General features: G+C 39.0%; 1 protein-coding gene across 3 annotated transcripts in view; it reads right to left on the bottom strand.

Moving 5' to 3' along the window:
* The window catches only part of cdkal1 (CDK5 regulatory subunit associated protein 1-like 1), a 477,082-nt gene that overhangs the window by 341,016 nt on the left and 118,144 nt on the right, over nucleotides 1-17,922 (bottom strand). For all 3 annotated transcript variants that reach the window (XM_012964438.3, XM_012964437.3, NM_203863.1), the window contains 1 exon segment: nucleotides 7,428-7,476. In XM_012964438.3, coding sequence (XP_012819892.1) covers nucleotides 7,428-7,476 — 49 coding nt within the window.

The following is a 17,922-nucleotide window of genomic DNA, read 5'->3' as shown; positions in this document are numbered from 1 at the left end:
AAAGCATCTACTGGGTTGATCCATGTGTGTATTAGGATACACGGTTCTTGCTGTGGAGTGCACAAAAAAAAAAGAAACCAAGATAAGTACTGTAAGAACCTATTCCACCTTTATTTCAAACCTGCCATCTATAAAAACAAATAAGAAATTTCAGTGAAAGGAGGAAAAGCAAAAATCATACAAAAACCTGGTAATGTGCAAACCCTTTAATCAAGAATGTGGCTGTATTCAGGATCAACCAGTCACATTCAGTCTCATCTCAAATAGTAGTTAGTATACACCTGACCTTGATTAAGAGCATGGGCACAGCAGTTTGTCCGCTTCTCTCATTCTGTTTTTCTGTCAGACTGAGAGAAGATCCGCTTCCATACACTGTTCTGTGCCTGCACAGAAACTACAGTTTCTGCCAGAAAAAAGCCTAATTTCACCTAAAGTGGCTCTGATTAACCTCAGATACAGTTTGGTGGTTCCTGTAGAATTATTCCTCTTAGTCTCATACTCCAAAAGCCATGATCTACAAAGAACTTTCAAAACATGAAAGGGATCTCATCATTGAAAGGTATCAATCAGGACAGGGGTACAAAAAGTACCACGTCATAAAACATGCTATGAAGCACGCTGAAATAAACAAGTGGAGAAAATACGGCTCAACAGTTACTGTACCAAGATCACAATATCCCTTCAAGATTAAACTGGTCAGGGGGGCCTACAGAAACACAAAGGAGCTGGAGGATTACTTGGCAAGTAATGGTTGTTCCCTATATGTGACAAAAATTAGTTGTATTCTTCATATGTCTTTATTGTGAGGTGGGCTAAAATTTGCTAAAAGCTATATCCAGTCTACCACAACCATGTAGAAAAATGTATTATGATCTGATGAGAACAAGGTTGAACTATTTTGCCATAATTCCAAAACGTATTTTTGGCACAAAAATAATACAACACATCATTACAAGGACACTATATCCACAGTGAAGCACAGTGGATGCAGCATCATGCTTTGGGGCTCATTTTCTTCAGCTGGAACTGGCACTTTAGTCAAAGTGGATGGAACCTTGAATAGCTCCAAGTATCAGACTATTTTGTCTTAAAACCTTTAAGCACCTTTTCCAAGAACGCTAAAGAGGAACTTCACCTTTCAGTATAACAATGACCCAAAGAATGCATCAATAAAGCAATGGCTTTATTTTTGGCTTCACCAAAAAAAAAAGGATTAATGTTAGTAATAGTCGAGTCACAGCCCAGACCTTAAAGGGGTGGTTCACCTTCACGTAACTGAAGCTATTTTAGCAGATTAGGTCATTTTAAAGGAGAAAGAAAGGAAAAAACTAAGTAAGCTTTATCAGAAAGGTCTATGTAAATACAGCCATAAGCACTCACAGAAACGCTGCACTGACTTCTCTGTCAAAAGATTTCTTGTGTCTCGTGTTTGTAATTCATGTGCAGCTCTTTGCTCTCTCCCCTCTCCTGCTCCCCCCTCCCTCAAGAATGCTAAGAACTCCCTCCCCCCCTTAGGAATGTGTATCTGAAGCTTCCTCATAGTCTAACTAACTGAGCATGTACTCCAGGGGGTATATGTATCATGCTTTGTAAAAAAAAAAGTGGAGTAAAATATTACAGCTGATGTTGCTCATAGCAGCCAATCCGATGCTTTGCTTTGGTTTTCTGTTGAAATCTAGTTTCGGATTGGTTGCCCTGGGCAACATCACCTGTAATGCTTCACTCCACTTTTTACACAGCATGATAAATATACCTCTTGGTCTCAGTCTCGGTGCAGGACTAAGGTATTATGGGAACTTTCTTTACCCAGCTCAGCATTTTTTCTTCCTGTTTGGCTTCTGATCATCTGAACAGGAGAAATATGGGGAGACTTAAGGGCACTATTGAGAGAACTAAAGGTATGCCTCCAAGCTTGAGATTAACTCTTTATTAGCCTTTCCTTCTCCTTTAATAAAATATGTAATGTATCTCTTTAATGTCTACTGTTTCAAAGAAAATTACCTCTGAAGATAGCGTTTCTGTATATGGAAGGTGCCAGTGGAGGCACCAGGTGAGGGGGTCGCAGACCCCTTTTTGCACAAGCCTGTGTCAGCGTGCTGAAGCTGTGTGCAGGGGAGCAGGTGACTCACACTGCAGAGATTTCTTGGTATGAACAGCTTATTTAGACACACAGACACACAGTCTTTGCATGGCATACTCAGGGGAACATAATCTATCATTTTTTGGGTAGCAGCGAGAAAAGGTGGCAACCACTTTAATCAGACTGAAATTTTTTTTACGCACAAATAAAATATACTTAGCTGTTTCTGCAAGTGACTAGTTTTGAACAGAAGGAGTATGAGGCCAATACAGATGGTGCATTTGTGAAATCAAACCAGGCTTTTTTGTAGGGTGTTAAAATCTGTGCTCACACTAGTAAATTAGGTTCAATAAAACTAATCAGAACCATGTCACACTGGCTTGCATCTGTAAGCTTGCACTGGAGATGTATACGATGCTCGTGTTCAACTTCAGCTATATGATCTTTTAGTGATTCAACCGGTCTGTTTAATTTTTAGACAGTTCAATAGATGCAGCCCTTTTGAAATATCTAATTTGCTTCCACTTCGTCTTAGATCCTTGAAAAAAAGTTTGAGTTTATGAGAAATTAGACAAAGAAAGAACAGCAAGATTATGGGAACAAGGTTCAATAGGCACAGCTGGATGAAGAAAGAGAGTCACATTTTTAACTCCTAAACCAACAAGGCTCTTAAACCAGTATTGGCCATTTAAAACTGGTATTTTCTGTGTAGGGGAGCCCTAAAAGCAAGGGAATGGTGAAGCAGGGAAAAAAATTAAAAGATGTCACTGCAAAAAAATGTATCATAAAAAGTTTATATTGAAAATGAAGTACAATTACCAAATTTTATCCAAAAATTCTAGATTACAGATCTCAAAGAAATTATTGTGTAAACAATAAAATATATTAAATAGCTTCTTTGGCTGATTTTTGCAAAGAAAAAACTCAGATACAGCCAATGTGTCTGTACAATTTTTTTTATTTCTTTTTTTCCCTGTTTGTGGTGTTACTGTATATCTGATGCATGGGGAGAAGTGAAAATGATGAGCCAGATAAGTGGATAATATGAGATGTTCCACCTGTGGTCAACTTATCAGGCTGTTGGACCAGCTTAGGTTTCAGTGTACTCTAATTCTGGGGAGTTTGCCAAGGTAAATCGATGATTCATAATTAGTAGGTATGCAGAGCCAATTAAAATGTCCAGTGCACATGCTAATACTAAGTTAGCTGAGTTTTGACTACAGCTGCAGATATAGCAAGAAAAGTCTTTGCTTGAAAGACTTTTGAAGGGATTTTTTTTTTATAGCAATGGGCCAGTAAAATTGTGCTCTATTTGAAAATGCTACTCAGACAAAAGGGTCTCCATAATTAAATTAGCATAGACATTCCTACAGTAAAGACTTTAGAAGTGACTCTGGCACTCCTGACATTCTATTTCCCTCTAATATGACGGCTGTGTTGTATAGTAAATACTCCGAACCATGTAACCTGTAGCTAATCTTCAGCTCTGGAACACAGCTGGAAATCCATGTAATAGACAAGCAATTCCTACATGTAACAGAATCAAACAGCACAGAAAAATTGAATTCATTGAATTCAATGTGATGTTTTAATATGCAAGAGCACTGCTCTGGATTTCTTCTCACTGGTGTCACAGCCCATCATAACCTTCAACTGATGTTTATTTACACCTTAAATTACACATACCGTATATACTCGAGTATAAGCAGAGTTTTTCAGCACAAAAAATGTGCTTACAAACTCATGCTCGGCTTATACTCGAGTGAATACTGGCATCGAGTGAATACTGGCATTCGGAGTGCACGCCGCAGCCGCACATTTAATTATCATGCCATCTATCCTGCCTAGATTTGCAGCATTCCACTACTTACAGTTGAGCGTCTAGATAAGTTTTCCCTCCAGCATCCACCTCACCTTGCTATTGCTGAATACAGTACCTCAGCGCGGCTCGCAACAATGCGTGTACTCAGACAGAGGTGATAGTGTGGGTCCTAGTGCTGGAGGATCGCCGCGGGAGCGCAGGATGGGAGAGAGCAGAGACACAGGGCCACCTGCTCTGTGACCTGCGCTGGGCTCCTTTCCCATGCCGCGGACCCTGGTCTGGCTCTTGCCCCGCCGGGCCCTCTCCCCACCAGGCCGGGCTGCAGCTACAGGAAAGCCTGGAACCGGCCGTGCGATTGGATCGATACCGAGTGGAGGTGATAGTGTGGGTCCCAGTGCTGGAGGATCGTGGCTCTGCGCTGCCTGCGGCCATGTCCTGTGCCTCTCTGCCTTTGGCCGACATTGGAATAGAGATGTTTAACCTGGCGCTCGGATGTGGACTAAGCCGCGGGCCTTGTGGAGAGCTTCTGCTGGATCCGGATGATGATGAAGAGGAGGCTGGAAGTGGGGGGACCATGAGCCTGAGCCTCTTCCCAACCATTAATCAGGTCAGTGCTTGGGCATGTGGGGATTAGTGTGGGGCACACCAGCTCTGCACCCCTTGTTTTCCCTCATCCTACTAGTACAGCCACTAATCTTCCCATGTGCCAGTGCCCTAAAAGACAATGCTATACTGAGCAATTACCACCATCAAGATTTGCTGCTCATTGGGTGGGTGCCATGCCATTGTTCTGAGAGGCTGCTGCTGAAAAATTTACCCTACAATAATACAATAGTATTAATTATAACGACCATCCCCTGTATCTAACACCAGTGTCCCTTCCCCATAAGTGTATACATACTGAATGTGACTATTTAAGACTCCCCTGATTGTGTGTATATATATATATATGAGTGTAAATATATCAAATTAGCTCCCGCACGTCAGTCTCAATAATCATGCTCTGAAATTAATTTAATGATTGAATAACCCTAGGCTTATACTCGAGTCAATAGGCTTTTCCAGTTTTCTTAGGTAAAATTAGGTACCTCGGCTTATATTCGGATCGGCTTATACTCGAGTATATACGGTAACTAGTTTATACAAATTTAGTCTAGATACCTTGGAAGTATTCATTTGGAGTACTGATAGAGAATAATATTAAAGATTTGTATTACATTCTTATTTTGTTAGGACAGCAAAATTTGACTTGCAGGAAGTGCAAAGTATTTAATTAATTATATGACTCCAAATCAATTAAAGCTGCCAAGGATATTTATAAAATGCTTTTATAGTGATCTGGTACCCTATGATTTGTTCTTAATTTGTTTTTGTTGTTCAGGCTGGCCAGTTTGTTCTATTTTATAACTTATTAATTGTAAAGGGGGGCAACAAAATTGATTTTGAAAACTTATGAATTGGAAATTGGATTATCCTACCTACTGTTTTTGGTGACTATTTTTTTGACTATGAATTGAGCATATCTTAAAAATAGCAAACCCCTCATTTAAATAAGCTGGAATAGCTCTCCCCCCACTTTTCTGCAAAGAAGATTTAACCTATTCCTTCATCAGAACTGCAGGGCAGTATAAAAACCACATGGAACCAAGAAAACTAGACTGAGATGGATTTGCCTGCCTTATTACATTTGAGAACATAGCACCTCTACAGCAGAGGATGGGATAAAACCATCAACAAAACAGGTATACATTTTGTCCATAGCAGCAATCAAAGTTAAAATTTTCATTGGGTGTTGGTGGTCACTGCTACAATGTAAAATTACTCTGTCTAGATGAAATTACCCTTTTTCCTAGATTGATGCTGGTCAGCTTAAGACCCAGAGCCCAGCTGAGTTTCTTTAAGGAATTCCACCAAACTCCTGAACCATACCACTGCAGACCCCCAAATCTGCCCAGTTTGCCATTCCCTGTTCATTAAAAACAGTGCAGTGCAATTGGCAAGAGCAGGACCCGAGACAGTGATCATGAGCTCCTCAGTGACCAGGACTAAGGTTGAAGTCAGGTCTGAATGACCAGTGAAGCCCAGCATCGTGCTACCCTGCTTTCTATAAAGTTATAACAAACAGCGCAGATTTCTAATATATTTGGCAACACTAATGCACCTGGATTTTCTAGCAGCCTTTTAAGTATTAGTATTACTGATATAGTTTACTGCCACAAAGTTTTTTGAACAGTTAAAAGTTCCAGTGTCCCATAAGTCGGTACTGCAGATTGTGCACATGAAAGTGAAATGGAACAAAGGCAAAGCAGTAAAGCTACAGATATGAATTATACCCTGCATGGCATGGTGTGAAATGATTTGGGTGTCTCATAACCTAGCAGGCTGGCCATAAAACCACATAAAGAAAAGATATGTGTTTGTGGAGGGGATAAGGGAAATTGAAAATGAATAAGTCAATCTTTGTAGATTGTGATTATGCAGTACAGGAGATGAAAATGCAGCTAGGGACAGAACAGCTCCAAACAGCCATCTGTGAACTGAAGAGAAAACAACAGAACGAAAAACTGCAAGAGCATCAAAAAAATGCAAAACAAAACATAACTACCATAACACAAGGAGAATTTGGACTTTGTCTACTAGCACTTCATTAGATATACCTGAGGAGTAAATAATACTACTAAATAACTATAATACCAACTAACAGTATTTTTATTGCATGCATATTTTTTTTTATTTTTTATTGTTAATTGAAAAAAATAATATTTTATGCATATTTAAAATGAAATGTACCAGCAGCCCAATAACTGCTCTGAGGAGCATACTTCAATTAAACGCTGTCATGTGACATGGCAAATAAAGGAAAGTACCTTTCAACTGTACATCTGGACACAGTTAAACAACAGGAGTACAAGCAAGGGTCTGTAACCCAAACCATGTACCAAGGTAAGTAGGCGAGCATAACCCTATGAAGAATGTTGCTGTATTTAAGCATTTTTTTATTTATTTATTTATTTTTAAGTTTTTTATTTTTTACAATTTCATTTAAAAAGAGTACTCAGGGCTACAGAGGGGCAATTGGTAGACTATAGGGGGAACTAGTAAGGGAGATTGGGCCAAAAACACTGGGCCATACACTGTATGATTTGCTCATTTGGCGAGGTCACAAAACAAGCCAATCTTTTCCCCACTATGCCTACCTTGGATGGGCAATATTGTGCCAATGCGATCCTTTGGCCCTAGGGCCAACTATGGCATTGCAATAAAGGGGCTAGGCAAAGTTGGAGCGAGGACCATATCAATGAGCTGATGCGGTCCCTGATCAGACAAGAAATCAAGCCTGTCCTTTACGACATCTGGCCAATTATTGCCCAGGGAGGCCTGTTGGAGGGCCCATACATGGGCAGATAAGGTGCCGAGTCAGTTTTGAAGGACCCGAAGCAGCAACTGAAATCAGCACGTGTATGGCCACCTTTACTCTTACTAATGTCAGGGGATTCAAATACCTGCATTCAGTTGCCAACATACCTTTAATTGTTTCTTCTACAACTTCAACCACACGATCTATTTGCTGCACCTGTAACAGGAGAAAAAGACAGAAAAACAAAAGTATAAATCCTAATGTTATTACTATTAGTGTTTTTAAAAAGGTTAGTTACATATTTAATTTGGGTTTAGAAAAAGACCACAGTCCAAGTTCAACATGCACACACTTACTAACACCTATATAAAAACACATATAAAAAAAAATATATGCACATACATTATTTATGGATGGATATTATGGCTGCCAAAAAAGTTTACAGCTATAACTGTTATCATTATGTTTTATACAGGAAAAGTGACATCTACCTACCTAGCTTCTAAGCTACAGTGTTATAATAAGCAGCACTTCTTTGCTTTGACAAGCAGATATGAAAGGACCATTTATATATTTTATTACAGGTATGAGATCCTTTACCTGGAAACCTGTTACCCAGAAAGCTCTGAATTATGGAAAGCCTGTCTCCCATAGACTCCATTTTAATGAAATAATTCAGAATTTTAAAACCGATTTCCTTTTACTCTGTAGTAATAAAACAGTACCTTACAACTGATCCCAATTACGATATAATTAATCCTTATTGGATGCAAAAAAATCCTATTGGGTTATTGCCTTATCCGGAATACCCTTGGTCCCGAGCATTCTTAATAATGGGTCCTATTGCTTATATTTGTACAGTTTAAATCTCTTAAAGAGATCAGGCTTAGAAACATGCAGTTCTACTACAGGTATGGAAACTGTTATCCAGAATGCTCAGTGCCTGGGAATTTCCGGATATGGGGTTTTTCCGTAATTTGGATCTCTATACCTTAAGTCTACTAAAAAAATCAATAAAAAAATTAATTAAATCCAATAGGATTGTTTTGCCTCCAATAAGGATTAAAAGAGACATATTGGATAAATGGGAAAAACATTATTTTTTTTAGGCAATTATGAATAATATATGGTGCTGTTTTTTTTTGTGCTAAAAATTAATCATATCTGTAAAAATGGCCCCTTTATCGGAGCTCCCTATAGATCCTATACGTTCTTTGTCCTTGTTTGAAATGAAAGGGAGGGGCTTGTCCTAACGGTCCCAGCCACTAGCACAGTAGGAGTGGGAAAGCCAATCACAGCCTTGCACTTACACAAGCAAAGACAGGCTTCAGTTCTCTATCAGGTCAGCCTAGCTGTTGATTGGTTCCTATCCTACAGTGCCTGTACTGAGTGCCGCCGGCTCCCCTGCACATCCAGAGAATTCAGCCAGCAGGAAGTGGAACAGATGGGCAGGACTAGTGGGGTTTTGGTGGAATTTCTCAATATATCAGCCTGAAACAACTTTTTTAAGCACAATCCTTCTATATCTATATAATTCACTGGTACATTCATAATTTTTATAGGATATGTCTACTTTAATTATATTGTAGCTGGGATAAAGTACAAGGTACTCTTTCATTACTATAGAGAAGTAGGAATCATTTTTAAAATTTGGAATTTTTAGATTATAATGGAGCTTATTGCAGACAGACCCCTGTAATTGGGATCTTCCTAGATAACAGGTTTTGCATAATGGATCCTATACCTGTACACCAAAACAATGACAATTACATGTCTACTTAAATAATACACTTAAAAATGAAGTGATTTCAAGAAAAAAACTTTTGCAGAGTGGATTGAAGCAATACGCTCATTTTTAAAAATGACACATTTTTATGTGCCTGATTCCCTAACCATATCTGGATCTCCTCTCTACAAAATACAGGACACCTTTTATCAAGCATCACTCTATTGGCATACACCAGGTTTCCTTTCCCCAGAAGGCCAGGGTGTGACACTGTAATCTATCCAAGTAAGATACACTTGGACTTGAACATAGGCTGTCTGTCACCAAAGAATTACCGTGAAACGTACTGTGAAGCCTCTGACTGCAAGAACTTTGAGAATTTGTACTTCTTTCTAAATGTTTTGGTCTGGGCGTGCTATCCTTTTTAACTCTAACCACAATAAAGACCTATGGAACACAAAAGCGGGAGATAATCAAATCCAGACTTCCTTGGGGACATAACCATGTAGTATGCTGTCACCTTATCAATCCCCTCTTTTAATATGTTTGTAACAAATTTGGTCTGATCTATTACACTTAAATGTTATTCTAATTTTGTATTCAAGACGCCTACAGCATACCCACACCCATAACTTTGAAGGTGGTATTATGCCTTTAAGAATGATCTCTCCCCTTGGTCAGGTAATATTTTTCCCAAGAGTGCATCTAAGCAGGGAGGTTCTAGCTTATGAAAAATATGACAGCTGTAAATAGTTTGGAACACCGCATGGGGTTTACCTTGACGTGGTGTGGTGTCTTGGCAAATTTGTTTAACTTGCAAGTAAAACCCCTTTTGATAATGTTTGCATACAACATTACTAATAAAACAGGGGACCAAGAAATGTGCATTTTTACTGCTTTTTGTATATTTGTAGTAAATTGGCCACACTTCCATTATACTTTAAAATCTTTTGGACATAAACATCACCTAGCAATTGCTTTTAAATTAATTATGCAACATGTTAGAAAACTTCAATATTTCTGGTATTTGCACAGCTTATTTCATCCTAAATGTTAAAAATATTTAATTAAAGAGAATTTACAGTTTTAAAAGCTGAAGGCCATCACTGAAAAACAGCTTTTCATTATAAATGTTCCCCAATTCAGATAATGCAAGTAGTAATCCCTTTATTTGAAGAAGAGTTAGTAAAATGCAGTTAATTTATCTGTGTGCCCTACAGTGAACATTTTTAGATATCTATGCTGCAAGTTATATAAGTTTTTTTCCCCATCTTTTGTCTAAACAGCATGAAAAAAAATATTATTTCAAATGTTTCTTTTTCTTATGACAAACAAAAATATTCCATCAGAAAGCCTGTAGCATTTGAAGTGTTATCACCCCTCTGGCGAGTTATGCTGTAAGAGGACCGACAGGCTTTTTAAGCCAGAGACAATTAATTCAACTGCACTTCTTGAGATAAGTGGATGCCCTGCGTGATCCCACTATTCCCTACAGCTTTAAAGCAGGACATGGGCACCAGAAAGCTGCAGCCATAAAGAGCTCACAAGTTGAAAGCATTTTTTTCCCCTTAGTTCAAATAATCAGAACTACATTTGTTCCATTTGCTGTGTACGGCTGGCTTGGTAGTTGAAAACCTCAATTTTAATTAAATTGCTTACTTCTCCAGAGTGCATTTGTATCTGTGTCCATTCTAATTTTCACTTTACTCTATAGTTTCCAAGTTTAAGATGCAAGCTGGGAGCAAATCTATTATTGCCTATTACAACCATGGAAACAGATGGTTTAAGGATTTGTAAGCACCTTAATGGAAAATGATGTATGATTGAAGCAGCATACATTTTTGCTTGCAGTGCTATTTTCACCAGGGACATGGCTTTGGATATATTCATCTCCACATGGTGCAGTGTACAATGCAAAGATTTTATTCTCAACACCTGAAACCTGCATTATGGTATGGACTGATCTCTAAAAAGAGAAATGTTCCTTGGCAATATTTGGATTACTACTTTTGTTTAAATAGGTAAGAATGATATTAAAATTTCTCCATGATTCATTCTATACCAGTACACAGAGTAGCTGTATTGCCTGCATCCACATTTACAAATTAAAAGGGCACCCACGATAGCCATGAAGGGATTGTTCCTTTGTTACGGCTCTTCATGGTTAATGCACTAAAGCAGTCAGTATAGTTTTTAGTTTGATAAACATACAAAGTTTGTAAGTTTATGATCAATATTCTTCAGAACATTTTGGTTTGCAGGTACACTTTAAGTTTCCAAAGGTACAAAAAATGAAATAAATGGAGTGGGGCATATATATATATATAAGTTGAGCGAATTAAGTGCATGATGAAACTGAAATCCCATCAGAGACATGGGCATAGGAACAGGGAGGAGAACAAAGTAAACTAAACTCATACATGAAAACTTCTACTAAACTCAAACTTGAAATGAATATGGATCTTTGACTGGGCACTGCCTAAAATAGATTTCAAGAAAAACTATACCCCCCAAACAATGTAGGTCTCTATGAATATACAGTATATTGCATACAACAGCATACAACAGCTCATAAGTAAAACACTGAATGCACCATTTCCATAAAAATATACGTTTTTAGTAGTATATGCCATTGGGGACTAATAAATAGAAAACTGCCGTTTTAAAAATTAAGGGCTGCCTCCTGGGATCATACGATTCACAATGCACACAAACAATAGGCACACATACATGTTAGGTCACACGAGTTAATTAATGGACAAAGTTCTGTCTTTTTTTCACACACTTCTAGAGCTGCATTATTTGCTGTCAGGTGATCTCTGAGGGAGCACAATTACAAAATGATGGCTTAAGGCAGGGGTCCCAAACCTTTCTTACTCATGAGCCACAGTCAAATGTAAAAAGACTCGGAGAGCAACACAAGCATCATAAAAGTTCATGGAGGAGCTAAATAAGGGCTGTGATTGGCTATTAGCCAGCCTCTATGCTACAGGGGGCTTTATTTGGTAGTAAATCTTGTTTTTATTCAACCAAATCAGGAATTCAAAAATAACTACCTGGTTTGGGGGCACTGGGAGCAACATCCAAGGGGTTGGGGAGCAACATGTTGCCCCTGAGCCACTGGTTGGGGATCACTGGCTTAAGGAAACAGATGTACAAGGGCAAAGTTTACTGATATATATATATATTCCTGTTTGGCACAATGCTTTAACAGGCTACGTAATATGATATAAACTATCTGTTGTTTAAAGGAATACTGTCATGGGAAAACATGTTTTTTTTTTTTTTAAAACGCATTAGTTAATAGAGCTTTCTCCAGCAGAATCCTGCATTGAAATCTGTTTTTCAAAAACACAATTTTTTTTTTCACATTGGGCTAGCCATATTCTTTATTTCCCAGGGTGCCACAACCACGTGACCTTTGCTCTGATGAACTTCAGTCACATTTTACTGCTGAGCTGCAAGTTGGAGTGGTATCACCCCCCTCCCAGCAGCCGATCAGCAGAACAATAGGAAGGGAGCAAGATAGCAGCTCCCAGTAGGTATCAGAATAGCACTCAATAGTAAGAAATCCGAGTCCAACTTGGGACTCCTCCAGTTACATGGGAGTAGGAGAAACAATAGGTTACCTGAAAGCAATTCTAATGTCTAGCTATGGCTCTTTCTGAAACCTCAGACAGGCTGCCTACACACCAATATTACGACTAAAAAAAAAAATACATTTGTTGGTTCAAGAATAAAATTTGAAATGGCAGAGTGAATTATTTACTATGTAAACAATGTAATTTAGAAATAAAAAGTACACCATAAAATCATGACAGTATGCCTTTAAGCATTCGATATGAGGGTACAGTTTTGGATGAAATGGAAGCAGTTAAGATGAAACTAGAATCTAAAATGAAATACTGTATAAAGCTTGGGAAAATGTAATACAGCAGATGAATAGGTGCAGGGGTAGATAGCAATATATCACTAATGAGTTGTAATAACTTGGATAAAGAGCATTTTGAGAAACTTTATGCCACACAGACTTTGACATGCAGTCAGGTACTTTCGCAAGCAATTTTCTGACAAACAAGGATGGGACAAAACGTACTGATGGAACACAACCTTCTCATTAAAACAATATCATTATGATTTCTTCATATAGCAACTACATATTAAAAGCTGACTTTTTAAGCGGCAGCTCCAAAGAAGAGATATATTTGACTTAACCAGAGTGCTGGCATGGCTGTCATATTAATATTTTTGTAGAACCTAGAAAAATACTTGAATTTGGCTTCATGCACCCTCTGATGCAATTAGCACTTCACTTAATTATATGTATGGCTTTTACTGTCAGTACAGGTACAGAACCTGTTATGCATAATGCACAGCACCTTAGGTTTCCAGATAATGGATATCCATAACTTATGTCTACAAAACATAATTTAAACATTAAACCCAATAGGACTGTTTTGCCTTCATTAAGGTTTAATTATATCTGAGTTGGGATCAAGTACAAGCTAGTGTTTTATTATTACAGAGAAAAAGGAAATCATATTTAAAAAATTATTAAATTAAAGGAGAAGGAAAGGCTAAGTCACTTGGGGGTGCCAAAATGTTAGGCACCCCCAAGTGACTTAGAGCGCCTACCTTGTACCCCGGGCTGGTGCCCCTGTACGGAGGGAACAGCACCAGCCCGATGCAGCTGCCGGCGCTTCCTCCTTCCTCCTCGCTTGCGCGCGCATGCGCAGTAGAGTGAAAAGCCGAACTTAAACATTAAAGTCGGCTTTTCACTCTACTGCGCATGCGCCGGCCGGCGGATTTCGCCGGCAGCGCGCAAAGGAAGGAGGAAGCGGTGTCTACAGGTGCCCCGGGCTGGTGCTGTTCCCTCCGTACAGGGGCACCAGCCCGGGGTACAAGGTAGGCGTTCTAAGTCACTTGGGGGTGCCTAACATTTTGGCACCCCCAAGTGACTTAGCCTTTCCTTCTCCTTTAAAATGGAGACTATGGGAGGTGGCCTATCTGTAATTTTGAGCTTTCTTAATAATGGGTTTCAGGATAATGGATTTGATGCCAGGCACATTAAAATAAAAATCTAACAAATAATGTAAATGGCTAGTTAAGAACTGAGAATATTTGTGGTTATAGAAATACCTGGCAAACAAGGTTTAACAACAAAGCCAGGCATGCAGGTTTATCTGGGAATAGAGAGTGGATCTAGACACTAGTATTCTAAGTATAAATCATTATTTTCTTTTTTTATTCACTTACTGATTATACCTGTTCCCCCTGCATAATACAAGAACAGGCACCACTATAAATGTGTGAAAGATTAAAGTTTAAATGTGTTGCCAAACTTAATTCAGGTCATTACTTCTGATGTACACAGCCCCAGCTGAGAAATCCAATTTTGTTTTTATCCTGCCCATGTCAACTACAGTTTCCCCAACTGACCTTGCAAGCAGATTTACTGTGCCGTTTCACAGCCTGACTTTCTGGACAGAGCATTTAAAGTGAAAAATGTCCTTTAATGTCCCACTAATGTATACAACTGCCGAATGAAACAAAATTACTGAACAAAAACAAAATGTACAGAACGAAGCTAGAGAGAGCATTCTGTTTAGTGGGATACATCACAAACATTAATTATTTCACTATTTACATTAAGAATGTAATTTTATACTATATTTATATAAACACATCTGCTTATGTTTGTGTGGGTGAAACGATCAAGACACAAGACAAAGTTTGCCAGGAATGCTAAGAAACCTCTTTGAAAGGCACAGTTTGTGAACACAACGCTAAAGGAAGCAGAAAGTATAAAATGTAAAAACTGGCAAACACAATAATTAGGAAATATACACAGACAAAAAGTACTCTCTTCCTGCCCCTCATCAATGAGTGCTCCTGTCCATGTCCCATGCTCATTGGGAGTGCAAACTGACAAAAGCTTAAGTTCTGGATGTAGGAGGACTTAGCTTAACACAATAATGTAGGAGTACTTATACTTAGCTTGAAACAATGATGAACCCAATCACCAAGATTATCAAAGTAATGGAGACAGACATACACAGATGTATTAGCTGTGCACAGCAAAGTGATGTGCCAACTATGCAAATAATTTGTATTAAACCAATAGTGTAACACAGATTATGTGTGTGAGTATATACAGTGGCTTGCAAAAGTATTCAGCCCCCTTGAACTTTTCCACATTTTGTCACATTACAGCCACAAACATGAATCAATTTTATTGGAATTCCACGTGAAAGACCAATACAAAGTGGTGTACACGTAAGAAGTGGAACGAAAATCATACATGATTCCAAACATTTTTAAAAAATAAATAACTGCAAAGTGGGGTGTGCGTAATTATTCAGCCCCCTGAGTCAATACTTTGTAGAACCACCTTTTGCTGCAATTACAGCTGCCAGGCTTTTAGGGTATGTCTCTACCAGCTTTGCACATCTACAGACTGAAATCCTTGCCCATTCTTCTTTGCAAAACAGCTCCAGCTCAGTCAGATTAGATGGACAGCGTTTGTGAACAGCAGTTTTCAGATCTTGCCACAGATTCTCGATTGGATTTAGACTTTGACTGGGCCATTCTAACACATGGATATGTTTTGTTTTAAACCATTCCATTGTTGCCCTGGCTTTATGTTTAGGGTCGTTGTCCTGCTGGAAGGTGAACCTCCGCCCCAGTCTCAAGTCTTTTGCAGACTCCAAGAGGTTTTCTTCCAAGATTGCCCTGTATTTGGCTCCATCCATCCTCTCATCAACTCTGACCAGCTTCCCTGTCCCTGCTGAAGAGAAGCACCCCCAGAGCATGATGCTGCCACCACCATATTTGACAGTGGGGATGGGGTGTTCAGAGTGATGTGCAGTGTTAGTTTTCCACCACATATAGCGTTTTGCATTTTGGCCAAAAAGTTCCATTTTGGTCTCATCTGACCAGAGCACATTCTTCCACATGTTTGCTGTGTCCCCCACATGGCTTGTGGCAAACTGAAAACGGGACTTCTTATGGTTTTCTGTTAACAATGGCTTTCTTATTGCCACTCTTCCATAAAGGCCAACTTTGTGTAGTGCACGACTAATAGTTGTCCTATGGACAGATTCCCCCACCTGAGCTGTAGATCTCAGCAGCTCCCCCAGAGTCACCATGGGCCTCTTGGCTGCATTTCTGATCAGCACTCTCCTTGTTCGGCCTTTGAGTTTAGGTAGACGGCCTTGTCTTGGTAGGTTTACAGTTGTGCCATACTCCTTCCATTTCTGAATAATCGCTTGAACAGTGCTCCGTAGGATGTTCAAGGCTTTGGAAATCTTTTTGTAGCCTAAGCCTGCTTTAAATTTCTCAATAACTTTATCCCTGACCTGTCTGGTGTGTTCTTTGGACTTCATGGTGTTGTTGCTCCCAATATTCTCTTAGACAACCTCTGAGGCCGTCACAGAGCAGCTGTATTTGTACTGACATTAGATTACACACAGGTGCACTCTATTTAGTCATTAGCATTCATCAGGCAATGTCTATGGGCAACTGACTGCACTCAGACCAAAGGGGGCTGAATAATTACGCACACCCCACTTTGCAGTTATTTATTTGTAAAAAATGTTTGGAATCATGTATGATTTTCGTTCCACTTCTCACGTGTACACCACTTTGTATTGGTCTTTCACGTGGAATTCCAATAAAATTGATTCATGTTTGTGGCTGTAATGTGACAAAATGTGGAAAAGTTCAAGGGGGCCGAATACTTTTGCAAGCCACTGTACATACTGCTGTGAAGAAGCCATATGCAGGTGCCATATCTGCATATATTTGAGCATATGTCCTTTTCTGTTGAGTATAGTCTTTTGCAAGGCGCCATGCCGTCCATGGCCTTACCCCATTCCTGAAAAGTTGGAGGTGTTAGGTCCTTCCAATGTAGTGTGAGCATCTTCCTTGCTTGGAATAAGGCTTTTGTAATAAACTGCTTGGTATGTAAGTCTAAGGAGTCACTCAGGTCAATTGTTAACCCCAAACACACCCTGACCGATTCTGCCATATTCTGAACCGAATCCTAATTAGCATATGCTAATATGATAGTAAGGAGTTAAAAAAATCTTGATTGCTAAATGTGTACAAAAAAACTGAATATAAATATATATCCATAACAGTATGGATAAGTATGGCTGATCTACATAGACAAATACTTTTCACACAAGCATGTGCAACATTTAGATATTATAAATAATTTCTCAAACACGCTTATATATTACATATCATACGCTTGGCTGGCTTACAGGCCTTTATAGATCACATTAGAGGCTGCTCTAAGCAGAATGCGAATTAGCCCCACTGGGAGGTAGAAACAGCAGCTACAGCAGAGCATTGTACCGTAAATTGGAAGGAGCGTCTGCATGAAAGGCAGCAATGGATTATTGATATAAAAGACATTAGTATGTGAATGTTGTTTTTAGGTATTTATATAGCAATTTAAAATATAAATTATACAGCATTATAAAAGTCACTACAGGCCAGAAACTTTTGCTTGATAATAGTTTCCACTCTGTCATAAAAAATACCAAAGGGGGTGGGCTCTCCCTCTTGCCTCCTTGCTATGGCAAGGACTCTGTTCTGATAGGTAGAAAACAGTGCTCTTCACAAACCGTAATTAAAGCAAACAGGCAAGTCGATTGGTGAAATTTCTGCTTCATCCTCTGATTAAGCATCCAATAATGAGAAACATGTTAGGAGGGAAGAACTCAGGGACCATGGAACACTGATGTATCTCTGTCCTTTTGGTATGGTTACTTTTTTTTTTAATCTTGGATACATTTTTGATTGCTTTGTGTACCAAATAAATCAATTCAAGAGCAGACAAATAGATCATATGTAAATATAAGAAATGGCCAAGTCTTGCATTTGTTGGCAGATATCAGCTGCGTGTGCCTGCACCCAGGTGGATTCAA

This window comes from Xenopus tropicalis, chromosome 6 (genome assembly GCF_000004195.4).
Source record: "Xenopus tropicalis strain Nigerian chromosome 6, UCB_Xtro_10.0, whole genome shotgun sequence".
Classification (NCBI taxonomy): domain Eukaryota; kingdom Metazoa; phylum Chordata; class Amphibia; order Anura; family Pipidae; genus Xenopus; species Xenopus tropicalis.
The sequence above is the reverse complement of the archived record's forward strand: the minus strand, read 5'-3'. Positions and strand labels throughout refer to the sequence as shown.